Source organism: Genypterus blacodes, unplaced genomic scaffold, assembly GCF_046128005.1.
Source record: "Genypterus blacodes isolate CSIRO-AG114 ecotype Tasmania unplaced genomic scaffold, CSIRO-AGI_Gbla_v1 ptg000044l_1, whole genome shotgun sequence".
NCBI lineage: Eukaryota > Metazoa > Chordata > Actinopteri > Ophidiiformes > Ophidiidae > Genypterus > Genypterus blacodes.
The window spans coordinates 7231577-7248696 of record NW_027466857.1 but is presented as its reverse complement, the minus strand read 5'-3'; the positions used below and the strand labels follow the sequence as shown (position 1 = coordinate 7248696).

The window sequence follows — 17120 nt, the reverse complement described above, 5'->3', positions numbered from 1 at the left end:
GGTACTGACATCAGGAAGAAGTAGAAGAATCCTCTCAGAACCATAAATTAATCATTATTAGTAAATGCATTAAATCAAACTGTTAGCAGAGGCTGTTAAATATGTGACGGTGATAAAGAGAAGATTTAATAGCCACTACAGAAAATATCTATAAAATCATTTTCATTTTATTGAATGCCAATTAGTCTGAATATTGATTTACGCACAAGCACGTCTGGAAACATTGTTTCACTCTAAAGTGTGAGAACAGCAGGATTTCAGCTCATCGCTTCTTGTTAATAGAATTTCAAATGTATGTAAATTAAGTAAAAAAGAAACTGCAAACCAAGATTCAAAACCTGATCCTGCTCCTCCTCAGGTAGACGTGCCGGCTTCTTTCATCTCCAAAGGTGCAGATGAAGCTCCACCAGGCACTAAAAAGATCATAGCATGAAGAAATTATAAACATTTTGCTGAAATATTATAGACTGCTGCTTAGTGACCACAGTGTGTTCTACCTAGACTGAACAATCTGCTTCCATGGAACTGCAGACACACACACACTGCTCAGCCTGAACAAGAGTGACGCTGTGATTACAACAAAAAAAGAAGAAGAAAAGAAAATTCTAGATCACATAAGTTTGTATGGGACTGGAACATCAGAGTGAAAATTGTCCAGTCTGAGTGAAGCAGAGGGAGTCGGCTGTGGAACAAAGAGATTCAGCAATCTGGTGTCATCGCTGCTCCGTGTCACACCAACCAGAACTGGTGACGACTGGAAAACCACTAAAGAATGAAAATGGATCAAATAAAGATTAAACATTGAAGCAACAACAAAAGAGAAATGACACGTTTGATTGAATCAGTCAGTCAATCTGGAAATTTAGATCAAGAAATATACACAGCTTATAGAACATTATTTAGGAATTTAGCATTTACTGTACTTCCTCCCAATGTGTGTGTGTGTGTGTGTGTGTGTGTGTGCGTGGTGGTGGGGGCGGGGGAGGTGCCTAGTGCTGAAATCTGCACTTTTAATCTCATATTAGACATCTGTTTAGTTGTATACAGTTGTATGAAATTCACATAACGGCAGCATGAAATTGAGCTTTGTAGAGATTTAAACTGTTTCTTCTGGGTTTTGTTGCAGGTAAAGAGGAGAAAGAGGCAGAATGACCTGCCTGAGATGATCCATGCATGTAACAGCACCGCCTGCTGTGCAACAGGGAGATGCGGCGTCCTCTTTTTGCAAAATTCTTTTTTTCTTGATGTCTGGGAGGCGGTGATTTCCTCCCCGGGGTTGCGTAATAGGCTCCTTGGAAAATGTGGGCCGCTCATCAAAAAGATGAATCAGTGAAGTTCCTCCAGAAATGACTCAAATATGCCTTTGATACGGACCAGGAGTACAGAGGAAGAGACATTTCCAGACAAAAAGAATATTATGATCACAGGGCTCCCCCTCCCTCTCCCCCCCATTACATCCTGGAGAAAGGCTTCTGCTGCATCACACACACACGTCAAAGTGATGGCCAGACCCATTTTCCCCATCTTACTGTGATGTGTGTGAGCCACACACAGCAGATTTGTGAACCTGCACCTCAGGACGTTTCTTTTGAACTTTTAAATCATTAGCCACAGAACAAACTGAGCCCCCTTGGATCCCTGGGAGTTGTTTCGTCGGCGCCCCTTAAGTTGATATACGAGAGTGTGTCCAGACCCCCAGATGATCCACAAGAGCAACCAGAGCAGCTCCTGGGACTGGGACCATTACGGCAAGACCTGCAAGTTGATCGTTTCCCCTCACAATGACTGTAAATCAATGAATATAATGCTGAATCTGTTCCAGTCTGTGCTCACCTGTATGCAGCTTTAGTTTGATTGATTAGTTTGTGTTCCCTGAACAGGCTGACCAGTAGCTGTTGATTATTCTAATTTGATTGATTTCACTGCGTGGCAAGCTGCAGTTCGCTTCCGATTGCAGATGTCTGAAGGCTTTTGAGTGCAGAGGACCTGCATCGTAGCTGTAACCAGCCTGGTTCTGCTGTATGGCAACCGTGAGTCACCAAGTTGCAGAACGACACAGAAAGCAGGTGGTAAAGCGACATGGTAGCTAACAGGGTGGTGGATGTTCTGTCTGGTTGTGAGCCTAACAGGCTGTGGGCAGCATGAAGTCCATTCGGTGGTCCTCTGCCTGCTTCCATTCTACTTAGCCGACTCGGTACCTGCAAGTCAATTGTGGGGGTTTGACTAACAAGTGCATTCAGCTGTGTGTTGTGTTTGTGTGTAGGAGGGGAGAACAATAACGACTGTGATTATGGGAAAACAGTGGGAGGTTCCAGATGCAAAAAGTGTTTGGCCCTTAAAACACAAACGACAGAAAAATGACATTGTCGGAGAGTCACATGCAATTAAACCTGAACATGGAAGGAAGATCTATTTCCAAACCCACCTTGTTAAATCTTAAATATGCCACTTTTTAAAAGTCCCATGAAAGCCTCATTTCACCCTGATAGAATCCATGAATGCTCAGTAAAGGATCGTCTCTCTTCTCTCTGCATCATCACATCATCAACGACTCCACCAAACTGCACCTTATCTTCCATCTTCACATTTCTGCTGCACCATAACAATGCAAAGACAACAAAGAAGAAGATTTACATTCTCTCATTACCTCCAATACTTTACTCTGGACCGGTTTTTGCTTTGGTGTCTCTCTGTACCCGACCATGCGTCCCTGCAGGCTCTCTGGGTTGGACGCGGTTCAGCCACTCAAAAGAAAACACAGTAAACAAATAGTTTAGATCAGCACTGAGAGAGAGAGAGAGAGAGGGAGAGCGAGGGAGAGAGAGAGAGAGAGGCCTTGCACACTAGGGAGCGAGTCAAAGAACAGATTGCCGGTGGAATCCCTTCGTTATTGCTCAAAATAAACCTTTTCAAAAAGAAGCTCCACCGTGCAGATAATTGCTGCCTGTGCAAAGCGTTTCCTCTGAGATAAAGGTCACTCGATTCATAACGCGCCGCGCCGAGTAGCCGTCCCTCATTAGAAGTTTCGCTGAGCTATCTAACCCTGCAATCTGCTGTTATTCCAGATCAAAAGCATGCTTCAGGCCCACTTATTTAACAAACTAATAGGCCAGGAACACCGCCACTGGACACGAGACCGGCGTTACACGGCAAAGCGTTTGGCGTCGACGGATCACGGATTAGTTTGTTAAAAAAAGTACAGAGAAACTTTTATAGCTTTTTGCTTCTTTCCATTAGAGGCATTGGATGCTTGGTGGGTGAAAACACCTTCTGGGCAGCTCCCCTGCTGTGCTTTAAACTATTTCTCACTTTGTATGATGATCGATGATTAGGGAAGAAGGGAGACAAAGACAGACAGCGTGAAGGAGGGAGCAAGGGAGAGAGAGAGACGCATAGTTTGTCATACTGAAATACGCAGCTTAATATCCAAACCCCAGACACCCTAGAGAACGAGCTGTGGAGCGATTATTCCAACACTTGCCATTCATTCAAGCTAAAAGTGCATGTAATCCTCTGAACACACTGAAACAGAGGAAACAAAAACATATAAAACATGATTTGCCACCCGCCAAACTAATAATCCTCAAAGAAATGGAAATCTCTTTCGTTCTAGCGTGAATATTCCATCTTTTCCACTCTTGTGTGCTTCTAAGATGTGATTCCAAGTGCCTGCAGGCGAGTGCATCTCTGCAGTGCAGGCTCCCAGGGACAAGTGGGGGAAATTTAAGGCGTTTTTTAGTTTATACGTGTGGAGGAATTACTGCGGCGTGTGCAGGGTTTATGGAGTTTGAATCCCATGAGAGGGGGAAACTGGCCTGTGATGTGACCGCCCGGACTTCTGGAGGGGGAACGGCTCAGGGGTGTAGTTTCTACTCTGGCCCAACAGGAGGAGCTATTGACTCATCGCCTTAAACCACCAGGGGCTGAGCTGTATGTTGGTGATATCAGGCTGAGATCTGGTAAACGTGGTGACGGGAAAAACACGCTTGTCTTTACTCACCGGCTGCAAACCTGCTGGACTGTGACCATTGTTGTGAACAGGAGCCTGAATCTGATCCTCTTTCCGTGTTCGTCTCATCCAATCATTCTGGACCACATGCACAATCCACTACACACACACACACACACACACTCCCATTATCCTGCTCAGCAGAGGTCGTAAACAGACTGAGGCGTGGATTAAGGTGTATTAAAGATATCTGGAGCATCATATCATCACCCAGAAGGACACGTTATCGCCTCACACCCCAATTACACTGACATGGAACATGATGTCAGCATGTATACACACGCCATCTGTAACTCATCCCACCTGAACGACACTAATGCCTTCATATTTAAAATTCAAGCTTGCTATTTGCTCAAGATTAACAGCCGCAGATTTCCAAAGAACGTCCACAGGCGTGTCTCCTGGTGAATGTACAAGGTGGGACTCTCACCCTTTAAGAGCTTTCACACACATCAACCCTGAATTGAATTAATAAGGAGGATCCTCACTGTGTCACAGCAACCAAAAGACAACAGTGAATGGAGAGCGGCACTCACCAGGGACTGCTAGTGGATTTAATTAGTCTGTGTTTACCTCTTTGTTTGATAGCTGAGAACCTGATGCACTATCACAAACACACACGCACACACACATACACACACACAGCTGTAAATGGATAGAATATGAATGCCTTCAGTTTATCAGCGAGTAAAGCATGGGCGCTCAGGAAATGCCAGACGGAAAGCAGCGTCTAAAGAAAAAAAGACAACAAGAAACAACGACATCGACGTGCAATATTAGTGTTTTGTTTGCATCAGGGGGAAGAGCAAGAGAGAGAGAGAGAGAGAGAGAGCGAGAGAGAGAGAGAGAGAGAGAGAGGGGAAACTAACAAGCGAGAGATGAAGCTGGTGTGAGATGAACGGTTTGTCATCAGTGCTGTTCTATGGCTATCAAGTGCTGGTGTGGGAAAGAGAGTGAAGCCGTGCAGAGGAAACATCTCTGTGTCTCTGTGTCATCTCCTCTCAATGTGCACTCACCCAGTAACACCACCACATCTCTGACCATTAGTGGAAACATCAAATGAACCGTCAGATACTCACGTCACAGCTACATGATGTCAGTACGGGTGTAAACAGGTATGCACAAATACATTTTTCACACTTTACAGCACCACTGGGCTCACAGAGTGAAAACTAACCGTCACCGTCTCTTTAAGTAGCTCCTTCTAGGTTCTGATTGCCCACAACAAAGTGGATGCAGTTGAAGGCCACATACACACAGGCAGAGGAAATACTTCGCTGTAGTACTTAAAGTGTGTTTTGGGAGAATTTGCACTAAAGTGGAGTTTCTAGTTTTCCAATTAATTGGTTTTACTGCAATACATTCACTGAAATAAAACGCATACTTACGCCAATACATTTGTTGAAACTACAAAAGCGGATTAAGGCCACTGCTGATAAAAATAAGAGAGAATTCTGGAATAAGCAAATACTGTGAAGAGAAAAAAGTAAAAATGTGTGGAGAATAAAGTTGTAACGTGGGTCCAAGTGTACTGAAGTGTGACTGTGATGTACTTTATCCAGCACGATCAGATTTATGGAGAGTATTAAGAGCTGGTGTTGGAGTCATCCTTGCCAAAAATTGCAATGTGGACGATTATGTTGTTTCCAAATATTTCTCACTGAAATAGTATTAACTCTAAAGCTTTGGTTGTGGGCTTTGCTCCTTATCGCTGAAATATGTCTTCCACCAGAGCAGCAGCTGATCTTTGAACCAGCGCACCGTGATGACTACATTTTAAGTGGCGCACTTACCGCACCAGCGTTTGCTCTCGCCTCATGGTGCTCGACGGAGCCTACAGACTGAGTGGGTTGTGGGTTAGAGCTTTAATATGCATAAACTCCACTCCCACATACATGACAGATAGTTTACTCACCACCCCATGAAACCCATCTTCTCTTTCAAACCTGCTCCTGTTAATAATGGATGCCAAGACGAATATGCGAATACACAGGGAAAGCCTTGTAGGCAAAACATGTCCGTTCGCTATTATTAATTCAGCTACAAGGACTGGTGTGCTGACAAGTGTACCGGCGTTAATTTTTTTCCAATGCGCTCGCCGCCTGTAGGAGATGGAGGAAGCCGAAGAGAGCAAATAATGTGTAATAATAAACCTTTGTTTCTCAGAACACCGGGGGAAAGAGTGCACGTCGCCAAATAGCCCAGTGGAGGCGCATTAAGAATGCTTGACTGGGCTTTTGGGAGGAACCTGCAGTCCTGCTGGCGAGCGAGTGAGCGGGCGAGCTCTCCATCAGGCTGAGGAAGAGAGGAAAGCAAACCAACCCCCCCCCGCCCCCCCGCCCCGCACACACACACATCCCCAGCCCGCCGTTGTATAACAGCCTTAATGTATGGATCAAGGCGAGGGTCGCAAGCAGGAACGGACGGGAGCACAGATATTTTGTTTCCGCACGGCTCGCCATGGCAACAAGTGCCTGACCAATTAAAAATCATTAACAGGATCCCTTAGGTGTGTTTGTGGCTTGAGTGCGATGCGGCTGTGCTGTGCTCTTAGCCAGCGTAATTGGATTTTCTGATATAAATGTCCTTGCACGAAGGCTGAAACACCATGAGGCCTTGGGTGCAGCGACAGTGTGAACAGGCTTCAGGACAAACGGCCTTCAAGCAAGAATGGGCACAAACTTTGAATTAAACCATTTGTCCTGTTTGTGTGTGTGTGTGTGTGTGTGTGATTGATAGGTGTTACGAGGTGAAAGACGTTTATATAACTGAAGACCACACTTGACATCATCTCTCTTTCTCTCACACACACACACACACACACACACACAGGCGGCACGTGCACACACACACATGTAAAATCAAACTCAATCACTTTTGAACAATTCTTTTATAATCAAAAATATCATCCAAGCATTTACAGTGTATAACAACCAATGATTCTATAGGACTGTTAACAGCCTTTACCAAATATATCCACTTTGATCTATGTTACAAACCAGGAACAGCAAAAAAGCGACGTGAGGGAGGCCCAGGGGGGTCAGGGGGGCTCAAAGTGTTCAGTTAGACCCTGACCCCCCTCCCTGGGTGGCCCTGTAGTCCTGGCCCACACTGACAGCATACAGAGCCAGACACAGGCTCAGACAGTACAGCGCCCTGCCCGCTGGGGGCGCTCATTACATCACAGTCCAGTGGCTATAGAGTCGATGCTCACTGGCGACTTCCGCAGAGTGACGTCTGATGATGTTTGGAGACTGAGGAGCTCGTCGAGGCTTTGCTGCGGTTTGACGTCGGCTCTCTTGTAACCATGGTAAAGCTGCGCTAACGCCTCTGCCGCCTCCGCCGGCTTCCTGAAATGCTCAGGCAAGATTCCTTCCTGATCCCGAGATCGTCGCTGAATTTTTCAGTGTCCTTGTAAAATGGGGTGCAGTCCGCTGTGTCCGACTGATGTGGGCTTCAGACGGTTTCCCTCCTTCGTGGTTTTGCGCGTCGATCTGCCCGCCCGCCGTCTCGTCCTCCTGCTGCGCAGAGTCTACGTGCTCTTGATTCCCTGGAAGCCGCAGAAGTTCCAGCGTTTTTCCAGGCTGGCTCCCACCCCGGTCAGCTCCTGCCTGAAGGTGCAGGGAAGCCGGGAGAGCAGGGCCTCCACCTCGCCTGGGTTAATCTGTGGGCACACACACACATAAACACACACAGCAGGCTATGATTAGATACAGCATGCATTTACGATGATGGAATCACACGCAGTAGAGAACGCCGGTCGCCGCCAGCCGAACCTTTGCCACCAGCATCTGCCAGTTGAAAGAGTCGGAGACGCGGCCGGTTTCACAGAGCAACCGGTCGGAAAAAAGTTTCATCTTTATGAAAATAACACACAGACGCGGCAACCATGAAGGTTTGGGTCGACTCCAGCAGGAAACGGAGGAACAGCTTTGTCTGCTCAACTTTAAACGAAACAGAGGAAAAAAAGCCATCACATCTGTCTCGGGCTTTTCCAGTTCCGCATGACGCAACTCCGGCCAGCTGCAGAGACACACAGCACGTGAGGAAAAGGAGAGCTGTAAACACACATCTGAGATATGAGAGCGTCTGTGCTGTTTATAGCTCAGACACACTCGGACCATCGCCAAGAGACAGGCCACCTCTTTGCGTTTGCGTGTCTGAAGGGGCGTTAAGGATCGCCTGGATGACAACTGAGGACAATTTAACACCTGCTAACAAGAACGCACGAGCACTAATGTGGCTGCTGATGAGCACAGTTCCATATACGGTCTCATATGGAAGCAGGCCTCAACGCCAAGCTGCAGCCTGTAACTCCGTCTCACTCCCTCCTCCAAGTGCTTATGGCTCACCTAAAGTTGGCGGAGAAGGAGGAATAGATACTGTAAAATATACTGAGACACCTTCCAACTTCTAAGCTGTGTGTGTGTGTGTATGTGTGTGTGTGCAGTTAGATTGAACAGTCTGTCCATTTTCACATCTGATCCGCATTGTGGAGGCAGAACGCTCATCAAAGTTTCCTGGCGGTTCCCGAGACGTTCCCTGGCCTGTTGGGATGTATAATCCCGATGACATAATCCCTCTGGGGACTCGGGGCTCTGCTTATTTTGCTGCAGACACACTGCAAATTGGTCCACTACATATAAGTGAAGTCGACAAAGCCTAAAGTGGACACATTATACAATTTCCGTGTTCTTCTTTTCATCTAGGGCCCTAGTTTAAAATCTTCCCTATGCTTTACCACCAAATCTGCGCCCTCTATCTATTGTTGCCGCACCACCATGCACACTGAGTGGAAACCGGCCGTTTAAAGTGATAGCTCTGCGGACTTGGGAGGGCTACTCTAAGATGCAGCACCTTAAACGCCCTCCTGAAGGCTCCTCATCTTACAAATGAGGGAAAGGAACAAAAAGAACAGAGTGCCCTCCACGTGGAAACACCACACTTTGTCGCCACGCTCACACTTCCATCGTCGCCGCACCTCCTCTCACTCCTCTAAACGTAGTCACACTCGCAACATATTCACTCACCACACATCACACCCCCAGAGAATCACCGCGTAAGCAAACCTAGAAGTGCATAGTTAGAGGCACGCGCACACACACAGGCACGCACACACACAGGCACGCACACACACAGGCACGCACACACACAGGCACGCACACACACGTCGCGTTGGGCTGAGGTACAAGAGTGGGTAAGAAGCCTGAGGTGACACGGTGCCAAACTCTATTGTCGAGGCCGGTGTGGGCGACCCGCCACCAGATTGTGCCGAGCCCCGCGGAGGTGTCGCGACGTATTAACGGGCCGGCGTGGAGATGCGAGTGGCGTGTCGCCGCAGACAATGGCGTCGTGTGTGGAGCCCGTTGATAAGCAGGGAGGATGAGGCCGGTTGTGAGCGTGTCTAGTCGGCGGTATTGACAAAACTGTGGGCTGTTTGATGTGTGCTGTGGAGAGTTGGTGTGGGAACAACAGATGCACAGGCAAACTCAGACGCACACAGGCAGAGATGTGTGGGTGATCAGACGCGCACACACACACGCACACGCACACACACCCGCACGCACATTAGACAAACCTGAGGGAGATCTTACACTTCTGTTCCTTGCGTGTGTGAGCGTGAGTCAGGGTGATGATGGGCATATTCACACTCATTTCTTGGGCCAAACCTTGCCGATTTGGTAATTATTAAGTTTTTGTAGATGACAAATTTGTTTATCTAAATGAAGAGGAAGTGCGGGTGGTCGCAATTTTAAGGTTGTGGAGAGCTGAGCGCGTCTGTATGCTGTGTGACTCAGCGTGACTTGACAGCGAGAAGGTTTCACAGACCGCTCCCGTTATTGTGGAGCCTCTCGTAAGTGACTTCAAAAGCTGGTCTTACTGTAACTTTGCCGAGGTTACGCTGAAAATTGCCATTTTCCAAGTGTGTCCCTGCGAATGAGGCGGTGAAGAGTGATAACAACCGCCACGGATTGGGGATAAAATGGCTTCAGACGGGCCAGAATCTAAGGGTGTGTGGGGATTTGGGAAGGTGTTTGGCTTATAGTGTCAGAATGAAGGATCTTGCATCAATATGCTCCAACATCAAGGGAAATCACACAACAAAGCAGATATGAGTGAGATAGTGTCGTCATGTGTGTGAGTGGAGCAGGAGACCAGTCTGTGCATACGTTTGAAAGTATTTCAACACAAACTGGACTCCTCATCTTCTTGTGACCAAATGCTATTTTGCCCCAGAGTATACAGCATATATCAGCAAAAACTCTACATTCTATTTCCTCCTTTTGGGGAATTTAATGTTGATTTAAAACGCTCTGGCTTCACTCGCAGACTAAGTGAATCCATTTCCTGGGAAATGGGTTGTCAAAGCATCAGCGAGTGCTGCCTGTGTCAAAGGCTGTAAGAAGTGCACAGCAGGACCCTGGCATAGCGCGCACCCATACGCCGGCTCTCTCCGAAGAACTGACACACCACGCTTGTGTGTTTCCATGTGTGCGTGTGTTTGTGTGTCTGCCTGTCGATAGGAAATGACTGTAGAGTGTCAGTTTCTGCAAAAGCTGCTCTGGATTTGTATGTAGCGGCTTGTGCAGTCTTAAGAGTCTTCATTCCGGTGTGCTGGTTACCTTGGTATCCAGGCGCTGCAGGTAGGAGCAGATGTACTCGATGCTGGCTCCAAATGGGTGAACGTGAAGGAACGTCGAAATAATCCCTGGGGAAGAACGAGCAGAGGGAAGGTAATGTAAAGACATACAGTGCATCCGTTATCACTTTCAGTCACCTGTCAAACATGAAAGCGTGACGCAACACCTGACTGTCTGGATTCTCTTGTATATTGTGGCTCTAGACAGAACAGACAGAGTGCTTAATCACAGCTTTGATGCTGTTTTCTCTCCCATCTGCTGCCACTTCACTGATAGGGCCACCACAAACATAATCCTCCACCATTGTTTGCTAACCGGCAATAGACCAACAAGGGAGAGCTGAAACAAACACCTGTGCTGCTAACGGCACCTAGTTTTCCACTGGTTGAAACGCCGGAGGAAGAAAATCGCTATCACTTGCGATGACAAGAGCAAAATGCGACTCAGAGACTGTGTTCCTGCCACCTGCGGGAGCTTAGTCGATACTTGCACACAAACAATGTGGCAGCCTGGAGCTGCTCCAATGACAACAAATGAGAGGCTGATTTGTGGAGTCCAATGGTGCATTCAGATCTAGTACAAAGTGGAATTTCATGTCGTTTTATTTTCATGAATTTAACTGCTGGAGGGCAATCTGTGTCTGACGCTCACAGCTAATAGAGGTGATCACCAGTATGGACGTGTGCTGTAACAACATGGATCCACTGTGAGTGTGTGTTAGTGTGGAGACTGATGACATAAGAGTAGCAAAGCTCATACTTGGAGCATTCATACATGCATGTTCAAACTAGTATGTGAGTAGCAGTAGATCTTTGCCTGCAGCCACATCCAATTCCGAGACTCCCAGGGCAGATAGGACATTTCATCCCTTCAGCATATTCTGGGTCTGTCCCTTGGTCTCTCCCCAGCTGGAGGTGGATGGTAAAACCTTCCTAGAGGAGGCTTACCGCTACACCGTATTCTCTGGTTCCTTTCAGTGCAAGCTCTTCATCTCAATCCAGAAAGGTGATACTGGAAATTTAGACTAATAAGTAATTTGAGTGCTTCTCCTTCTGGCTCAGCTACAACTCCGCCTTGACAGTCAGTTTCCCGCTCCTCACCAGTGAACAAGAACTTTCAAGATACTTCAACTCCCTCACTTGCAGCAGCAGCACTCCTCCACTGTTTCAGTATCAGAAATCTATTTATGCTTGCATATTTTATCAGTGTTATTACTGAGACCTGATGTGTTGCATGTTCACCTCATCAGGTGGATGTGTGATTTCTAGGTTAGAATTTCCATAATGTAATAATTAGACCTGCAAACTCAAGAGCAGTGGAAAAGTCTACAAGGTGTAAAGATACATTTAAATATACATATAAAGTAAACACATGCTCACGGATTTCAAAAACTATGGCCACTAAACTACATTTCCTTCAAATCTAGGAAAATACATTACGAATTGTGTTATAGACAACAAACAAAATCCAAGGAACAATCAGCTGTCACACTGGCAGCAACCTCAACTGCAAAAGGAAGTAGGACCCTGCACCGCGTTCTTTTGCCCTGGGAGAGGAAATCAGGAGCTGGGAAACGCTTATTCAGTTCATTAAGTGCTTGAAACTCTGCAAATACTAAAAAGTGTATAGTATATTGTATTTTTGCAGCAATGGGCCTTTGTTTTTAAACTTGCAGGTCGGGCTTTTTGGTCAAATGGGACGTTTTTGGAACTATTGGAATGTCGGAATAAAGGACCTACAGACGAATGGCACAGCTCTTTTTGAAGATCCACATTCTGATTTACTCTGACACAGCGTAGACTCAACAAAGCTCCGAGCAGACGGTGCTCTGATCTACACACATGCGCCGAGTTAACGAGTCTGTGTGATGAGAAACAGAAACTTAACTTTCATGCTTCTGAGCCAAAGGTTTTGTATAAGATTGGTGTGATGTTAATAAAATAACAAAAGCACCTGCAGGAGACGAGGTTCCAAACCTGCTGCGATCCAGGAATCCTCCTCCTCATATTCTTACTTTCTCATTTGTGTAACAACAGGATCTCAGGAAGGCAGAACAACCACACACTGTGACTTCAGGTTTCCTCTCCCATTTTGTTATTTGCGCCGTCTGCTGGGAATCCTAGGCAAATGGCGCCACCTATAGAGAGTCACTGCTCTACGGAAGCTACCGTCTGCATTTTTTTAATTTCAGAGTGACCTTCGTGCATCAGTGTGTAGATCTGAATACCACACGGACGAATATTAAAGCAGGATGAGGCGACGGAGGCGTCAGTTGTGTCAGCGTACCGACGAGCAGCGCTTCCCTCTCAGAGTGAACGGGACTCTGTGGACTCTTCTCTGGAGGAGCTTCCTTCTCCTGACTGCAGGACACCACGGAGGACACGGGAGCTTCCTGAACACACAAGCAGACACACACACACACACACACACACACACACACACACACACAGTTAAATGAGATAAAACCGCCGCCACTGTTTACGCCGACTCCTGCAAAACAGAAGTCCAAATTTGAGTGGATCCATGGAACACAATTAAAAATAAACACAAAGCAGTGGAGTGTAGGCACTTCGATGACAACAACAACAACAACAACACAATCCAGAGAGACAAATAGAATACGCATAATGAGGAGAGAGAGGATTCCGCCGGCAGCTCTTCCAGAAAGAAGGACGAAGTGCATGTCAAACCCACCCACACACACACAGGCGGCGAGAGTAGGAAACTGATCAAGCATTGTGGGTCAGGACTTTGACAGGTGCCAGCGAAAGTCGCGAGGAACAAGGGGAGCCTCTTTGTATGCTTCTTGCGCTACATAATAATGTGTGTAGCATTTTCTCTCCTTTCGCAGAATGGCTGCTGGCCCTTTTTCTGTTTGCAATCTGTCCCCGACACCCGGCGAGTGTGCGTCTGTGTGTATGCATGCACAAGTGCAAAGTGATTTTGACTTATGCGTCTCCTCCAGGCCACGCAATAGTCAATAGCGCTTGTGGTTGTTATGCGTGCGCGTGTGTGCGTGTTTGTGTGGGTGCCAGATTCTTTATTTTGTAGCCCAGTTGTGTCTGGGTGATTTATTCAATGACAAATACAGACGCTGTGAACTGGATTGGCCTGTAATGATCTGTCATGTCACTGGAGGGGTTAGGGAGGGAAGTCAGACGAGGAAGACGAAGGGAGACCTTAGCAGGAGAAAAAAAAAAGACAACAAACATTTGGAGAGGAGCGGAGAGGGCTCAGCCTTTTACACTTACATTGGTTTGATTGGCGCTCTCCTCGCTGCCTCTGTCGTCCTTCCTCGACTTCTCTAGCTGCAGTGTATAGAAGCATATGAGGGAAAGTCGATGAGAAACAAAGAAAGTGCAAATGTAGTCAGACTGCTGAGCCGGGAAACAAACACACACACACACACACACACACACACAGGCGCACCCACACCCACACAAATAGCAGCATAGATATCATTTTTAACAATGCTCAGGCTTTTTCCTTTTGTTTCATCTTAGTCAGACCACACAAAGACACGTAGAGAGTGTGTGTGGCTTGTGACGCTAATGGTGGTAATAGTATAATGAGCTGCACTTGTGCGATGCAGAAACGTGAAGTGGCAGCTCGGTGACAGTGATCGGACGAGTGAGGCCGAAGCGGTGGCGCACGCAGATCTCGTCGCCATGACAAATCACTCCTCAATGCCCACTAATCTACCCAGAAAGCCCCCCCTAAAATTGATTTCTCTTTCTGCTGTTAATGAGACTGCCTCTGATGATTCATGATTGCCCATATGCAGGATTTAATCACCATATTTCCCTCGACCCTCTGTTGCGGGGACACATTTCAGTGCTGTGCGACATTCTAATCAAAGTCATCAGCACTACGCCGCGTATTGACAACTCTGTCACACAGCTCCGGCGTGGAGAAACACATGGAGCACGCTCCCCACATGGTTTGCCTTTGTATTATAATCATCCAATTTAATAGACGATTGAACCTGCGCCTCATCTTAATGACAGCTCTTCCGCTCATTATACTGAGCCAGAAGGAACATTAACAAACATTAGAATTTGAATACTGGGAAAGGGGGATAACACCTGAAACATTAGTAAAACACGACACGCCTAACTGAGAAAAATGATCCATGAAACTTGAGAAATCGATGCGTGTGTGTAGCCGTGCACCAGAGGTGAATGCAGCTGGACCAAATGAGTTACAGTGACATTAGTTACGATTGGGGGGAAAAAGACATTTCTCTGAAAAAGGGGTGAGAAGCTCGTTTTGATCAATTACGAGTGTGTGATGTTGAGATAGATGACGGTAACGGGGAGGCAGTAGCTCAGTGGGTAGAGCTTCCACTTGGTAACCGGAGGGTTACCGTTTCGAGTCCCTGCCGAGGTGCCCCTGAGCAAGGTACCGAACCCTAAATTGCTCCCCCCTCTGCGAAGGGTGGTAATGTAATGTAAGTCGCTTTGGATAAAAGCGTCTGCCAAATGATTGTATTGTAATGTAATGTAATATAACTGCTGACGTGACCAGCGATTAGACAGCACCATTCCTTTACATTAGCACAGCGACTCTCAGTGAGGGGGGCGGGGGGGGGAATTGAGATTGGAACTTATGAATAACTGGATTTCAGGAGGGAGCAATGAAGAGCAGGACCGAATTTTAAATTACATGACGGTGACCAAAGGAACAGGTTGGCTGAAAGTCAAGAAAATACGAGTCTAATTTGCTTAGCTTGTTAGCTGAGAGTGTGAAACCAATAGAAGAAGACACACAGCCCCCATTTACAAATTGCATTAACTGTTTCCAGATACGGTGTCCTGATAATGTTAACTGTATGGTGTGGGAGGCTGAGAGCCGGCCCTCCTCCTTGCAGGTGCCTGAACGGCCAGTAGGAGTCGCTAGTGTAGAGACAAGGACTTGCCGGCATCCAAGCCACAAGCCCGGGCCTTTGCGGTGGTGCTGTTTGTCCTTGTTAATACAATTGTGGCTCATCATTAAATGAGTGTATTTGTATTTGTATTTGTGTGTGTGTGTGTGTGTGTGTGTGTGTGTGTGTGTGCGCCTGGAACATGGGCAGGAATGGGCCACTCAATAAAAGGTATTGATTGAACTTGAAAAAAAATGGTTAAGGCTCATCCACGGAGCGAGGAGGGAACGCTGGCGTCAATGCATGCAGAGACAGAAATCACATTTGTACGCAAGGTCACAACATCGCCCTCTGCGTTCACACTGACAACCACCTGCCTGCCTGGATGAGCCTGTGTCACTGTGGTGCCTGTGCTGCTGTAGCAACGGGTACAGAATGTTCAGGAAAGGACAGAGCACGAGCGGTCAATGTGAAAGAAAAACCCAAGCTGCAGATGAAGAGTCCTTGCCTCGCCAAAGAAAGAAGCACTTTGAATGAGGGTCGGCCTTGCTCGGTGCGTTTCCAAATGGGGAATGAAATAGAAAAACATTATTGAGAAAAATGTCCCGATTGTTGGACGAGTACAAAGTGGAGTTGAGTTGCGTTTAGTTTGTGTGATGAGGCCCGGAACGACAGTGGGTTCATGAACTTCTGGGTGAATTAGACATAGACCTACAGGGGAAAGTGAAGTGAAACAAAGATATTATAGTATCGCCAGTACACCAGTGATGGAACAGCTTTCAATGGGAACCTTCTGAAGTGATTCAAAATGCTGCATTCGGTAAAAAGACGGCGAAGAGTCCTTCATGGCGATTGCGACTTGTAAATATATCTGGTGGAACATACTGTTCTGCAAGAGTAAAAGCAACATTTAGGGCGATCATAAATATCACTTTAGCGCCCCACTTAAAGCTTCAAAGCTGTAATATCCACATTTCATTGGGGAAATGAGAAAGTGTGTGTTGGAGTGTGCGTTTAAAGAATGAATTAAGACGCCTGAGAGGAAACAGCAGAACACAGATTGAAGCGAGGACTGATCTGTTCGCTGCGGTCGACTCGCACTCCTGCAATGTTGATAAGAGAAACATGCAGCCGAGTAACTAATCTGGGACATCTGACGAGCTTTGAAAATCAGTTCAAGACTATTTCTAATCAATAACTAATCTTCGCGATATGTTATAACCGGCGCGTTCCTTCGTTGTGTTTATGATGAGATATCTCTCCGGTGTCTTCCATGCGTTAAAACTCATCCGAAGCTCATTTTTCTCTGATTAAAGTGCAAATCACATACGGTTTACTTCAAAACAAAGAGTTGCCCCCAAACTACATTCCTCATAAAACACAAGCAGCCTTCAGAGCTCCTTTGCTCAAACCAACCTGTAGTAAGTGTGTGTCCTGCAGGTTCTGGAGTCCTTCCTTCAGGTTCAGCACTTGGTTCTTGAGCTGCAGTTTGTCCTCCGTGCTCTTCTCCAGCTCGGCCTCCCGCTGTTTCAATTCTTCCCTCATCTTTAACAGTTGCTGTGAGACGAGAACAGCGGGACAGGTGATGAATTCACTGATATCAACA

General features: G+C 46.7%; 1 protein-coding gene across 4 annotated transcripts in view; it reads right to left on the bottom strand.

Annotated features, from left to right (window-relative positions):
• Nucleotides 1-7255: 7255 nt before the first annotated feature.
• Nucleotides 7256-17120, bottom strand: part of LOC142999399 (ecto-NOX disulfide-thiol exchanger 2-like) — a 131415-nt gene continuing 121550 nt past the window's right edge. For all 4 annotated transcript variants that reach the window (XM_076148938.1, XM_076148937.1, XM_076148939.1 and 1 more), the window contains 5 exons: nucleotides 16931-17071; nucleotides 13902-13958; nucleotides 12937-13042; nucleotides 10633-10718; nucleotides 7256-7673 (listed from right to left, as the gene is read on the bottom strand). In XM_076148938.1, coding sequence (XP_076005053.1) covers nucleotides 7542-7673; nucleotides 10633-10718; nucleotides 12937-13042; nucleotides 13902-13958; nucleotides 16931-17071 — 522 coding nt within the window. In that variant the 3' untranslated portion in view covers nucleotides 7256-7541. The remainder of the gene's footprint in view (nucleotides 7674-10632; nucleotides 10719-12936; nucleotides 13043-13901; nucleotides 13959-16930; nucleotides 17072-17120) is intronic.